Source organism: Mercenaria mercenaria, unplaced genomic scaffold, assembly GCF_021730395.1.
Source record: "Mercenaria mercenaria strain notata unplaced genomic scaffold, MADL_Memer_1 contig_4326, whole genome shotgun sequence".
NCBI classification, from domain to species: domain Eukaryota; kingdom Metazoa; phylum Mollusca; class Bivalvia; order Venerida; family Veneridae; genus Mercenaria; species Mercenaria mercenaria.
Window position 1 is genome coordinate 1 of NW_026462547.1, and position 14,722 is coordinate 14,722.

General features: G+C 37.3%; 1 protein-coding gene across 1 annotated transcript; it reads right to left on the reverse strand.

Moving 5' to 3' along the window:
- Window positions 1-3,434: 3,434 nt before the first annotated feature.
- Window positions 3,435-12,726, reverse strand: LOC128553789 (heat shock 70 kDa protein 12B-like; the record flags this gene model as incomplete). Its single annotated transcript, XM_053534971.1, has 6 exons — window positions 3,435-3,748; window positions 5,823-5,957; window positions 8,540-8,693; window positions 10,227-10,454; window positions 11,266-11,417; window positions 12,582-12,726. Coding segments are annotated over 6 exons (1,089 nt in total), but the record flags the coding sequence as incomplete, so codon positions are not given.
- Window positions 12,727-14,722: the final 1,996 nt, after the last annotated feature.

Consider the following 14,722-nt stretch of genomic DNA (forward strand, 5'->3'; position numbering starts at 1 on the left):
GATCCCATGAAAAATATGGCCTTTAGAGAGGTCACAAGGTTTTTCTATTATTTGACCTACTGACCTAGTTTTTGACCGCACGTGACCCACTTTCGAAATTGACCTAGATATCATCAAGGTGAACATTCTGACCAATTTTCATGAAGATCTCATGAAATATATGGCCTCTAGAGAGGTCACAAGGTTTTTCTATTTTTAGACCTACTGACCTAGTTTTTGACCGCAGATGACCCAGTTTCAAACTTGACCTAGACATCATTAAGATGAACATTCAGACCAACTTTCATACAGATCCCATGAAAAATATGACCTCTAGGGAGGTCACAAGGTTTTTCTATTATTTGACCTACTGACCTAATTTTTGACGGCACGTGACCCAGTTTCGAACTTGACCTAGATATTATCAAGGTGAACGTTCTGACCAATTTTCATGAAGATCTTGTGAAATATATGGCCTCTAGAGAGGTCACAAGGTTTTTCTATTTTTAGACCTACTGACCTAGTTTTTGACGGCATGTGACCCAGTTTCAAACTTGACCTAGATATCATCAAGGTGAACATTCTGACCAACTTTCATGAAGATCTTGTGAAATATATGGCCTCTAGAGAGGTCACAAGGTTTTTCTATTTTTAGACCTACTGACCTAGTTTTTGATGGCACGTGACCCAGTTTCGAACTAGACCTAGATATCATCAAGATGAACATTCGGACCAACTTTCATAAAGATCCCATGAGAAATGTGACCTCTAGAGTGGTCACAAGCAAAAGTTTACGGACGGACGGACGCACGCACGCACGGACGCACGGACGGACGACGGACGACGGACACCGCGCGATCACAAAAGCTCACCTTGTCACTTTGTGACAGGTGAGCTAATAATATCTTGCTCTCTGCATTAAAAAATAATCATAGTGCAGAAGTAAAACCTACCTACATTTCTTCCACAGAATAAATGCAAAATAAGAACTTTTACCACATGTCTAAACCTTCACTCTTCTGTGTATATCAGAGGTTAAATTCGCTTTAAACAGCAAGAAATGGCTAATCAAATGATTTTTTTTCACTTTTGTACAACAAGTCAATAATAATTCTTGAAAAATAGATAAATATATAAATAGATAAAACAACAAATATAATGAATAAAAGTTATGTTCTAGTGGGGTTTGAATCACGCCCTCCTGAAGTGGGTTTGTGGTAGGAATTGAATACTCTTCAAAAAGGTGGAACACTATTACGGGTCCGTCAATTTTCCTAACTATCGCATTTTCGAAGCAAAAGGACTAGATCATAATCATTAACAGTCCGGTTGAAAAAAAATCCCTCAGACCGACAAGAAAATCGCCCCGTCAGTAATTCAGTGCATTGATTAAATAAAAATTTAGTTGAGCTACTTTAATTACGCGGTAAATATTTGTCATGTGACAAAGGCGAATGACACACGGAAAACTATATTAATCCGCTAAAAATACAATTCGTCGGTAGCACCAATCTTTATAACGTGAAAATCACGGATACAGATTTTTAAGAAGTATTTGCAAAAAATAGTAGTCACTCATAATTTAAAATGCCATTAAGGCCCCTTTCTTATATATTTCTGATATGATGCTAGTCTTGCCAACCTTCTTGTGGTATTTTGTTGATGATCTGCTAGTCTGGCACAACTATTTTTAAGTGCGCACACAATACTTTTAAGTGAATCCGTTAGATTTCTTGAGATATAGAAAATATTAACTTTAAACAAACTGAACGTTCAATCTCACTTTTTTTGTATGATTTAAAAAAAATGTAACACAGGTTTGTAAGATTTAAAAAAAAATGTTACTCAGTTAAGATAAATATTTTTACATTTTCTCTGTTTGTTGTCTTGCTTTTATGCATTGACATCTCACTTTGGAAGATCCTGTCATGATTGTCTATCGAAACTGTTTTCAGTCTAATCCGTTTGATTTTCTTAGAATCTTGCCAAAGACATGAACAGCCCCTTATAATTTTGGTGTCGAGGTCAAAGCGACATAAAAACCTTACTCTGCTTTTACTGATGATCAAATTTCATATATACAGACATTGGTTCTCTATTAGATCTACAGTCAAGTCAAATTTTATTTTGTTTTTTTGGTTTGGTTTAACGTCGCACCGACACAATTATAGGTCATACGACGACTTCCAGCTTTGATGGAGGAGGAAGACCCCAGGTGCTCCTCCGTGCATTATAACATCACGAGCGGGGGCCTGGGTAGAACCACCGACCTTCCGTAAGCCAGCTGGATGGCTTCCTCACATTTAGAATTCCACGTCCCGAGTGAGGTGCGAACCGACATCGATGTGGCGCATGTGACCTTAACCACTCGCCCGCGGAGGCCGAGATTATGATTAGAGTAACCTTTACCGGCTTTGGTCTGGATATGGGTTACTTTTTTGGTTCAGTTAGTTAAAAAAGACAGGAAGCATTTAGTGAAATATTGCAAAATGATAGAATCTTTTCTTGCCTGGGTTCTCTATTAGAATGCATACCAGTTCAGCTTCGTTTCCCTACAGTCCTGTTAGGGCTTTGATTTTGATAACATCTTGAAAGCCTAAGTGACTGAGTACGAAAGTTGAATAGTGTATATCCTTTAGGTTCCTGGGAGACGTAAATTATGATAAATACGAAAACAAGACAACAGCAAGCACAAAAAAAAAAACAAGTCAAATGTTCAACGGAAAGTGTGTCATGCTTCTAGCCCAATTCCTTTCATTACTTACAGGATGAACCACTACTGAACTTCTTTGTTTAGTTTTGGAAAGCTTAATTGATTTGCCAGTTAGCATGTTACCACTAATACTTGATTACGCCACTATTGGATAAAAGAAAGTGTAAGCTACAGGATGCCTATTTAGCATTGTTGAGAGCTTTGAAAAAGACATTGTTTGAAGTATTAAACCAAACTGGTGCTTCATTTAATTAATTGTTACTTGTTGATTGTTGATTGTAAATATGTTTTGTTTCATTTCAAGGACCTTATATAGTTAATTTATTCCGACTTGCATGTCCATGATTTCTACTTCTGTGGATCAGGCCTTTATATGGAGAAAACAAGCAGTCATATACTTTTACCTGAAAGTGTTTCGGATGTTTGACGTGAAGGACAAAGAAGAAGAGAATATCATAACTAAAATAAAAAAAAAATACCGCTTCGGTAGTCTAGAGGGTAGAGCGTCCGCTTCGAGTGCGGGAGGTCGTGGGTTCGATCCCCGGCCGCGTCATACCAAAGACATAAAAATGGTACTACAGCTTCCTCGCTTGGCGCTCAACATTAAGAGGGTAGTGCTATGACTGGTCAGCCCGGTGTCAGTATAATGTGACTGGGTGGGGCATGTCACGTGTCTACGGCGTGATATTCCAGTGAGGCAGCACTATAAAGTTGGGCATTGTGCTCACTGCTACAAATAGACACCGTCGTTTATATGACTGAAAAACTGTTGAAAAAGACGTTAAACCCGAACACACACACATAACTTTGGCACAAAGAAAAACATACAAACACATTGTACACGTACCTGATTTGAGAAAACTGTCTTATCAAAAATGTCCTGTAATGTTTCTTCTTTGACTTCTTTCACTAAGTCGGCAAGCGTTTGAGGTAAATTGATTGTTACTTTAGAGTCACTGCTGGGGTGTATAACTCTCTTTTTAACTTCAAAATGTCTCAACAGGTCAATGTAGTCTTCTATATGGTTTTCTTTGAATTTCGACATTACATCCGGACCTTAAAATGATATTGGTAAAAAGATATTTTAGATATATATGGTCCTACCCTTTGTGGTTTGCTTCTTATGGCTTTTTTTTATCCGGCTTCGATTAAATTAAAAAAGGAGTGTGGTAGAACAATTTTTGCTGACAATTGTCACCGTTTACACTTAAAGGACAGATGAGGGAGTCAATATTTTATACTAAGTTAATCATATTACTGGTGGACCTGGCACAAAGTTTTCCCGTCGTGAAAACATTGAATAAATATTTTCCGTATGCACCGGCATTTATTTCAAAGCATGAATCAAGTTTCACTGGGAAATCATGATCAATACTAGAAGATGTTTTTGTAAAAAAAGCCGTTTCTCCCCCAATGCGAAGTCGGACAGGCAAGAAGTCAATAGGGGACAGGAGCGAAAGTCAAAAAGACATTGATGGTTGCTGCAATAGGAATCATCTACTTGGCATGTCAAGTCATCCCACTAAGTTTCGACATTCTAGGCCTAATGATTCTCAAGTTATTGTTCAGGCTCCTGTGACCTTGAACTTTGGCCAAGTGATCCCAGAATCAATAGAGGTCAACTACTCTGCATGTCCAGTCATCCTATTAAGTTTCAACAGTCTGGGTCAAGTGGTTCTCAAGTTATTGATTGGAAATTATTTTCTATGTTCAGCCCCTGTGACCTTGATCTTTGAGGGAGTGACCCCCAAAACAATAGGGACCATGCATCTCTGTAAGTCCTATCACCCTATGAAGTTTGAAGGTTCTAGGTCAAATTGTTCTCAAGTTATTGACCAGAAATGGATTTCAATTTTCTATCCGCTGTAACCTTGACCTTTAATAGACTGACCCCAAAATCAATAGAGGTCATCTACTCTGTATGTCCAATCATCCTATGAAGTTTCAACATTCTGGGTCAAGTGGTTCTCAAGTTACTGTCCAGAAATAATTTTACATGACCAGGCCCCTGTGACCTTAAGTCCTATCACGCTATGAAGTTTGAAGGTTCTGGGTCAAATTGTTCTCAAGTTATTGACCAGATATGGATTTCAATTTTCTATCCGCTGTAACCTTGACCTTTAACAGAGTGACCCAAAAATCAAGAGGGATCATCTACTCTGCATGTTCAATCATCCTATGAAGTTTCAACATTCTGGGTCAAGTGGTTCTCAAGTTATTGGTCGGAAATGGTTTTCCATGTACAGGCTCCTGTGACATTGACCTTTAACAGAGTGACCATTAAATATATTGGGACATCTACTCTGCATGACCAATCATCCTATTAAGTTTCAACATTCTGGGTCAAGTGGTTCTCGAGTTACTGACCAGAAACGGTTTTTCATATTCATGTCCCGGTGACCTTGACCTTTAACTTTAACAGAGTGACCCCAAAATCAATAATGATCATCTACTCTGCATGACTAATCATCCTATGAAGTTTCAACATTCTGAGTCAAGTGGTTTTCAAGTTACTGACCAGAAACGGTTTTCAATGTTCAGGCCCCTGTGACCTTTACCTTTAATAGAGTAACCCCAAAATCAATAGGGGCCATCTACTCTGCATGATCAATCATCCCAAGAAGTTTCAACATTCTTGGTCAAGTGGTTCTTAAGTTATTGATCGGAAATGGTTTTCAATGTTAAGGCCTCTGTGACCTTGACCTTTGACAGAATGACCCAAAAATCAATAGGGGTCATCTACCCTGCATGGCCAATCATCCTATGAAGTTTCAAAATTCTGGGTTCTCAAGTGGTTCTCAAGTTACTGATCGGAAATGGTTTTCAATGTTCAGGCCCCTGTGACCTTTGATGGAGTGAACCCCAAAACAATAGGGATCGTCTACTCCAGCAGCCCTACCAGGCTATGAAGTTTGAAGGTTCTAGGTCAAATGGTTCTCCAGTTATTGATCGGAAATGAAGTGTGACATACGGACGGACGGACAGAAGGACGGACTGACGGACAGGGCAAAAATACAGCTACAGTCTTTTCAAACTGTAACATGTACTATATTTAGTGAACTCATTTCAGGTATATTACCTTATTTGAATGCACCTAAATTTCAAGTACAGTAAGATATATAATATTTACCTGTAACGTCGGACAGAAAGTCGATGAAAGCCTGATCAACTCTAGTACCTCCCCAGTTACCACCACTAGCCTTGAACAGTTCTTTAAGCTTTCCGCCACTTAGAACTTCATGCACTGTGATATCCACAGTGCCACCTGTAACAAAAGGAAAGTCAGCCTTCGATTATACGCTTTTATCTGTTTATTCTTAGACTATTTTCTTTTTAAAACAATCAAATATACATGAAACATCCTTATGTCTATGAGTATTGAATACGAAATTATTGTTACGTTGTTGTTAACCCCGACAAAGAATAACTTGTCATGCACATTCTTTGCTTCATGTTCAGGTATAGTTAATGAATGACTGTTGTTTGCCTGTGAGTTCTACATGTAATGATATTATCACAAGAGACAGACAGTTTTCAATTAATAACAGTAGTTAGAAGGGTTTCTAACACGTTTCAAATGTCACTGAGAAGAGAGTTAACACAACTTTAAGTTTATTTTTGTTCCACGTATTAAAATTCATCAGTAACTAATTACATAGTTTCTTCCAAACAATTCAAGAAAATATTGCAATAAAAGCTACTATTTTGAAACGTGCTTGTAGAATAGAATTGCTCTTTTCTATTTTATAAAAATATTTGGAACGGACTAATAAAAACTGTCACTTTCACGCTCTACATCTTGATACTGAACGACATTGTGTCTGAAATCATTAGTCCTCCACCTCTGATTCATGTGGGGAAGTTGGCAGTTACTTGTGGAGAACAGGTTTGTACTGGTACAGAATCCAGGAACACCGGTTAGGTTAACTGCCCGCCGTTACATGACTGAAACGGCGTTAAACCCAAAACAAACAAAACCTTCCAACACAAGACATTAATCAAAACCTGAAATCTCATTAAGACGATATCTTCTAAAAGTTGCTACCTATGAATATGAATACAAGTAAATAATTTTATAACAATAATATGTAATAATTTTACTTTTATACAATAATACTTTTAAAAGTCTAAGTGAGTTAAAAAAAAACGAGTGACTAAGAGAATCTGATTGCTTTGGGGAAGCGCCATTTTTCAAAAGTATTTCAGTAACATAACGGCGGGCAGTTAACCTATAGTAATCAGACTTTCTTGATTCTGAACCAGGATTAAATCTGTTCTCAGAACGAAAGTGCAAACTTCCCCACATGAATAAGGGCTGGAGGACGAATGTCTCCAAAACCAATGTGCTTTTTTAATCACCACGGAGAACATACACCTCACCCGGAGATCGAACTCTCATCTGTCTGCTCTTTTCCTATTGAGTTAAGCGGGCGGACAGATTAGTTCAATGTTTAATGATTTAAATAGAAAATAATTACACTATTTAAGTCACATGTCAAACCAGTTTAAGAGGTTACAGCATGGTCACAAGAATTGTACTGTGTACCTTTATTTTCTAGTTTTGACCTCGGTGTATGTTATACTTCGTCTGTGTAGGGATAACGCATGTGTTTTCCTGTTATAACATCTGTTGAATCCCGAGGGATTGGTTGGTGCCCGAGCCCGGCAGGGCGATGTTACCAACGTTTCCCGAGGGATTCTGAAGAAGTAACACTGAATGAACATGCGTTAACGCTTTTTTAGCATAAAACGCATACAAAATAAAAAACGAATAAATTATCCCTCAACGTCATTAAATTTCACGAAACGCGCGGTATTGCCTTCGCTGTTTTTTTCACGTTGACGTCATTACTTTTTTAAATATCCGTTTCTGGGCCGTAACGCGTTTACGTTTTGCCACGGAACGCGAATATAGAAAAAGGTATTTTAACAGCACGTGAGTGCGAGAATAACTCTGTTAACACACGTTTTATTTCCTGTTAAAACACCCCCGAAAAGTGACAAGAACAGCCATTTTGTGCTGGAATGTATTTTTGAGTATATGTTTTCCGTATACCTTTTCTTACATACACTGCTATGGGGTTGCGATCTGAAGGGAACATTAATTATTTCACTGTCTGTCATTTAATTCAGTCTTAGTTTAATCCTAATTTGTATATTATTCAAATGTTTTAAAAAGAACAATGTTTATTGTAATTCCTAATTTAAGATGAGTTAAAAAAAAAAAGTAATAAATATTTTTACTTCGGATAAAAACCTGTTCTATACCAGTTAAAATGTAATGCAATATGATAACACGTTCGAAAGTTTTGCTTTGTAACATCTGTGTTAAGCGTGCAGCATATGTTTCATAATGATCTTAAAAAGGAGTCACATTATTTCGTACATGATTTATTTCAACAATTAAATGTTTCAACAATAACATAAAAAACTAGAGTTTGGGAAAAGCACATGTCTCCCACAACTGCCTAATCATCTAAATAGTAAGTCAGTCTTTATATACTGTTTACTTAATCCACATGTGCATGTGCTTTCTTGACACCAAAAGGACGCCTATACTACTAGTAGTATAGGCGCCGATTTAGGGGTAAAACTGCGCAAGAAATCTGAGTGCTTTTGGTAAATCAAGGGCCATAATTCCGAAGTGCCTAGGCCGATTTAGCTAGTTATCGAACTTGGCCGAGCACTTATTGGCAGACACATTTTGTTGAAGTTTGGTGAAGATCGGATGAGAAATGTTCGATTTAGAGTGTGGACAAGCTTTGTGACAGACAGACAGACACACAGACTGGAGTAAATCAGTATGTCTCCCACACCACTGTGTGGTGGGAGACATAATAAACTTGCCTCCTGCATCCAAAACAAGGTATCGTTTTCCGACTGCAAACGTAGACAACGTAGTTTTATCATTGCTGAGTTTTACGACCGGTAGATGGCGACAGTATAAACTAGCTGCTTCCGGTTCCAAAGCTATAGTCAACTTATGCTTTAATATACCAGCCTTAAATAAAAATACATTGATAGAACTTTAAAGCTTAATTGACAAATTAAATTACACGAACACATAATTATGTTAAACGTATGCAGTTAGGCACTATCTGTGACGGGAAACACCAATCATATATGATATGTTTGGTATTTTCCGTGGAAATGTCCATTTATAGCACTTTTAGTATAACGGATTTAGACTCTCCTGTGGGCGACTATTACGAGACGACAGGCGCTCCTGATTAGATGCCCATGGAACGCTATGTATTGACTTTGTTTCAATAACGTGCAGGTCTGTTTAAAAATTTCAGTACAGAGCCAAATTTCTCATATTTTTAGCATATACCGGCGCCGGCGAAATGATGATCATTTGAGAAAGAAACAAGTTTTTACTCGCCGGTTTCCTTTCGATTTTACGTCCACCACTTCTTGTAATATTTCCTTTTACAATAAACGTGTGTTTAAAGACCAGAACTGCATCAGTCACAAGCAAAACTTGATATATTATGCTTGCTCCTATTTAGATATAAGAATTGATAATTCATGTCAAATACGGTTTAGAATAATTCAGCCCTGTAAGTCATCTAATGAAATCTGCAAAAGGAATGTGTGGAGTGATGATAACTTAGCAGGTGTGTTTTTGTGCTTGTGACTGCGGCTGTTTGCCTGAAAAGCATGCGTGCGCAGTGGAATGGTCCGGCGTTTTCAATAAATGTGACGTCCCATATCAGTATGCACAGTAACACATACAATCACAGCATGAGCATTCAGCTATAATAATCAGAAATTAGGCCCTGCTTGTCCAATGGGAAACCCCGATCATGTAGGATGCTTTGGTATTTTCCGCGGAAATGCTCATTGTAGAGCTTGCTGCGTAAAAGGAGTCCTTTCCGCCATTTTCTTTATATGTGTCAACAATAAATTTTGCACCCGGTTTCCAAAAACAATGGCATCTGTATTCCATTTCCTTTCAAAAATGTATGTGTAAAATACTTTTATCAATTTACCAATCAAATGAAAGACAGTCTCAGATAAATGTAATCAATCTTATTGGTCAATCGAATGATACCTGCGCTCCTCTGCGAAGTACAGTGTCTGTGCCGTTAGTGACGTCACGAACAAAAATGAGCCCCCAAATTGTAGTGGCGGTGTATGACCTGAGTATCTATGACACATTCTGTCATGTTATTATTTCATTATGAAAATGCTACCTACGTGTCAAGCATAGATTTGCCATGTGATTTCAGCAACCTCAACAGCAACAAACGTTGCTTAAGTAGAAAATATTCATCAGTCAAACAGTATATAGGTTTTACTTATACATTAACTATATAGACAGAAGACCCTTTGGTCCCCATATTATGACCTGTGCAAACAGCCTACATCATAAACAAACAGTTACTTTTGGTTAATGTCTAAAAGAGGAAAAATTTATTCCTGCACTTGTGTATTTTTGTTAAACTGAAAACTTAATTGTTATGATTTTTAATATTTTCTTCATAACAATGTCACTAAAAAAGAAATCAATGGTTGATTATTTGCTTACCTCTTGTGCAGCTTCCCTCATGAATTGTTTCGCGGCATCATTCCAGATAGCTGGTACAGTAATGACCCAATGTATTTCGTCTTCCTTGGTGCCACAACCAAAAGTTTTATCTTGTACAGTCTTCATAACATCATCCTTCATGTACTTTATGGACAGCGAGAACACTGTTTTAGCTGGCAGACTTTTCTTTCCACTTATATCTTCCAACATCATGCCTCTCCCAAGTCTCTAAATTTAAGTATCATAAATTCATGTTTAATTTGACTGTTTGGACTCATCTGGTACCGGAAAATGGAATCTATTGAATGTTTCCAAATGACAGAGTTCACCTTTAACTGGTGCTTGCGGCGTGAGGGATGTTGTAGATTTTATTACTTTTCACGAACAGACTCCAGCAAATCAAATCTGCTATTAGGTTGCCTTGGGTGGTGTTCTATGCTTCAAAACTTAATGATCTTCTTACAGATTTTATCAACGACATTTATTCTCTCCCCTCACCCCCACCCCACTTAAGAGCACTGACCTCCAGATCGTACAGCAAAAAATGTTTTTTAAATATCAGGTAATTGTTGCTATATGTTTAATAAGGATTTGAAACTTTAACTAGACATATTACATGTTATAGAAAGACATAAGAATTTTTTTTTTTTAAATTTTCCATTCAAAATTTCTAACAGGGCGCCGGTGGTAAACTGCCTTTATTATAAAGCTTTTTCAAAAAAAAATATTTAACGACCGTTAACAACGTACTTGGAGTATCGGTCAAGAACGCAGGAAAATTTTTATTGCCGCGGCGGCCCGGGTTAGATTCCGGACTCGTGCATGTTTTTATTTCTTGATTCAGCATTTTTAAGGTAGTTTAGAAACAAAAGCCCAAGTTCTTATTTTCACAATATGACCAAACTTCAATTTTAAAGACAGATCATTTCTATTGAAAATCTGGAGATCAGTGCCTTTAAGGGTGAAAATATGATGTGTTTATTTAACTGACAACAGTCAAAAGTTCAAAGAAAATAAACATTCATCTACATGTATGTACCTGGTTTTCGTACAGCTTCATTTTAAACCGTTCGAAGAAATACCAGTCCTCGTGTTCCTGGTTTGCCGCTAGATCAGCGTATTTATTTTCCGCTTCAAATCCGAAACTATTAAGTGTCCGACCATCAGGTTCTATCAAAATGCTCGTTGGCCCTAAAAGGAAATTAGATGAAAAAGTGCAGATATATAAATAGTTTTATTAGGTATTTAATTACATTTAAATAAATAAATCTAAGGTGAAAAGATAACGGACATTGTAAACATCGAAATCTTGTTGAGTACGTTCTGATCTCGTTTGAGACATGTAGTGTCTAGCTTATTTAGATCAAAGTTCTTTTAAAAAATGGCCAAGCTTCACACGCAGTGGTCGGCATGAGGACCACATTAGAAACTGAAATATAAACGACACCGCTGCAAATGCAGGGTCCAGCTTACTTGCGGGCCATATTAGAAACTTAATAACGAATGGAACATCTTAATATTTAGTATCCAGCTTACATGCGGACCGCATAAGAAACTTAATTACGAATTGACTAGATTAACGTGCGGTATCCGGCTTACTTGTGGACCGCGTTACAAACTTGATTACGAATGGACCAGATCGATATCCAGTGTCTGGCTTACGTGCGGACCGCGTTAGAAATTTATTACGAATGGACCGGCTTGACTTGAAGTTTCCAGCCTACGTGCGCACCGCGTTTCAAACTTTATTACGAATAGACCAGCTTCACAAGCAGTGTCTGGCTAAGTTGCGGATCGCATCACAAACATGATTACAAAGAAACCAGCTTGATATGTAGCCAAGCCTACCTGTGGACCGCGTTACAAATTCAATTACAAATGGACCAGCTTAACATAAAATGTATGGCTTACTGGCAACAGCGTCAGACACTGAAATATAAATGTTCATGTTATGAAAAGTATCCTATTTTCTTGCAGATCGCGTTAGAAATATAGCTACAAACGCACCAGCTTAACATACAGAATCCGGCATACCTGCGAACCGCGTTAGAAACTGAAATATAAATGACCTTGCATACATATGCAATGTCTGGTTTGCTCGCGGATTGCGATAGAAACTTAATTACATTGTACCAGCTTAACATGCAATTCCAGTCTTACTTACGGACCGCGTTAGACATAAACTCATACATAAACGTGCCTGTTGTATATCCATTGTTGTTTGTTAGGGAATGTTGTCCATTTTCGACTGCAATGAACTTATCCAGATACTAGTAACTGCACCAGGATATAAATGTCTGTACAAAAGGGAGATAAAAGTTAAAATAACAACGAGAAGAATTTTGAATGGATAACCTTTTTGGGACAGCTGACTACCAATCCAGTTCTTCGTATACACCTTTGTAGGTTCACTTTCAAACTCATGTCTGAACGAAAATCCCCAACCAGAATATGTAGTCCCAAAATCAATCGCCGCAACCAGTAATGCGAAAGACGCTGCCTGTAAGTATAAAAGTTTCATATCTTGCTATATCTATGGTATATCAATTAAATTTAAGCCATATTAAAGCGTAAAAAGGTAAATTTGTCCGTCATTTCAGGTGTCTTAATTTAATCAATTTCACGTTAATGGCGGTATAGTGAAAACAATGCTGAGCATATTTGTGAAGCCTGCTGGTTTAATGAAATGACGTACTGTTTGAACCTCCTTTCTGTAAAAAAAGGTTTTCCTCAATTTTCTTCGATACTTGATGAAAATATTGATATTGTATATAATAATAAAAATCTAAAAGGGTGATAATAGGAACTTTTTTGTTTTTGAACTAATCAACAAACATGACGTTTACGAAAATGATTCCACTTATTTGTTATTTTTTATAGATTTGACGTTATACTATAGCTATATATAAGAATTATATTAGATGACGAAGTTATCTTACAGGCGAATATAAGACAAAAATTGAAAGGCAAGCTTTAAAGAGCCTTCAGTTTCTTATTTTTATTTGTCAGCACGAGCCTACGGACCTAATATTGACAGCTAATGTGCACTTCAGGTGTTAAATACGTCTTTTCAGCCATTTTTAAATCTTAAATCATGGCGGAGGGAATAAACAGAAATTACGTCTGGACATTTAAAGTCAAATATTTTAGCATGGCTTGATTTGATTTCTAGTTAAAAAAGAAAAAGGTCAAGCTATGTATATTCTGCGATAAGGTACGGTTGACACGCTGACCGCAAGAGGAGCATTATGATGCCAAATGGTGTCCGGTTCATTACTACTCGGATAAATGAAGTCCAGCATAATTTTATCAAAAAATTTCAATGAGCATTTCAGAATTAATACAGAAAAGGCTTTCTTGTGGTTTGACGTCTAACTTACCACGGTTCATCATTCAGATATTTAGAACCACTGAGGCTAACACCGTGGTATTATTCCTGCGCATATGAACTCTGAACCGTGCTTATAATCAAAGCCGTCGAGTGGTTTGTATGATAAACAATGGCGAATTCCGGTTTAGTTTCATCATCTGTAGTGTAACTTTTAAAAATATCTTTAAGCGAGAAATATACTTTAAAAACAGAGTGCTGCTATAAAGGTATTTGATTTTTATTAAACCGACGTAAAATTTCATAATAAAATCTGGAAAAGTGAAGCAGAAACTGTCAAATATCTCTGTTGTAGACGTGAACAATCAAACTGGTTGCTCTCAACGTTCGGAACCAACGGTAGATTCAATAAAAGAAATGAGAAGACTTTTTTTTTCACACACTATTGATGTCATTATTTGAAATATTGTTGATCAGAAAATATAAGTTATTTATGTCATACATTGATTATGCCAAATTTGCAAGGCACTTAAAACACTTTTTTTCACCCACCATCCAACAAGCTGCAAGTTCAAATCTAATTTTATACTTACGACAATCACTCATTCTATCCCGATCTAATTTCGCCGTTGATATTGAAAAGACATAGTCAACAGTCAAACAATAACAGTTGACTGTAAAAGCCCTGCCATGAAAGGGAAAATCCGAAGCTTTGTAATAGAAACATGAACATCAGTGACTGGCAGTCTAGCGGTAACAAGCTTAATTGTCAATCCTGCGGTTCCGGGCTTGAATCCCGGTCCATGGCCAGGCACTGAAGATTTATGGTAATTATGCTCTAAAGTGTCTCCTACCCATACAGGATCTTCCAAGAAAGAAGGTTTTGCTTAATAAGAAAGCCAAACATAGTATCCGCTTTCACTTTAGTTGGACGGGAGGTAAACATTTTCTCGCAGATATGACCTGATATTACAATGATCACAACATGTGTCTCTGACATACATTTATTGACGGAATTTTAACCTGTCTTATTATCTTCGGGGCACTTGGATGCCTCCGTGACCGAGTAGTTAAGGTAGTTGACTTAAATCACTTGCCTTCAAGTGTAGATTTTTTAACACTAGTTTGCTTGCGGAAGGTCAGTGGTTCTTTCAAGGTGTCTACCATG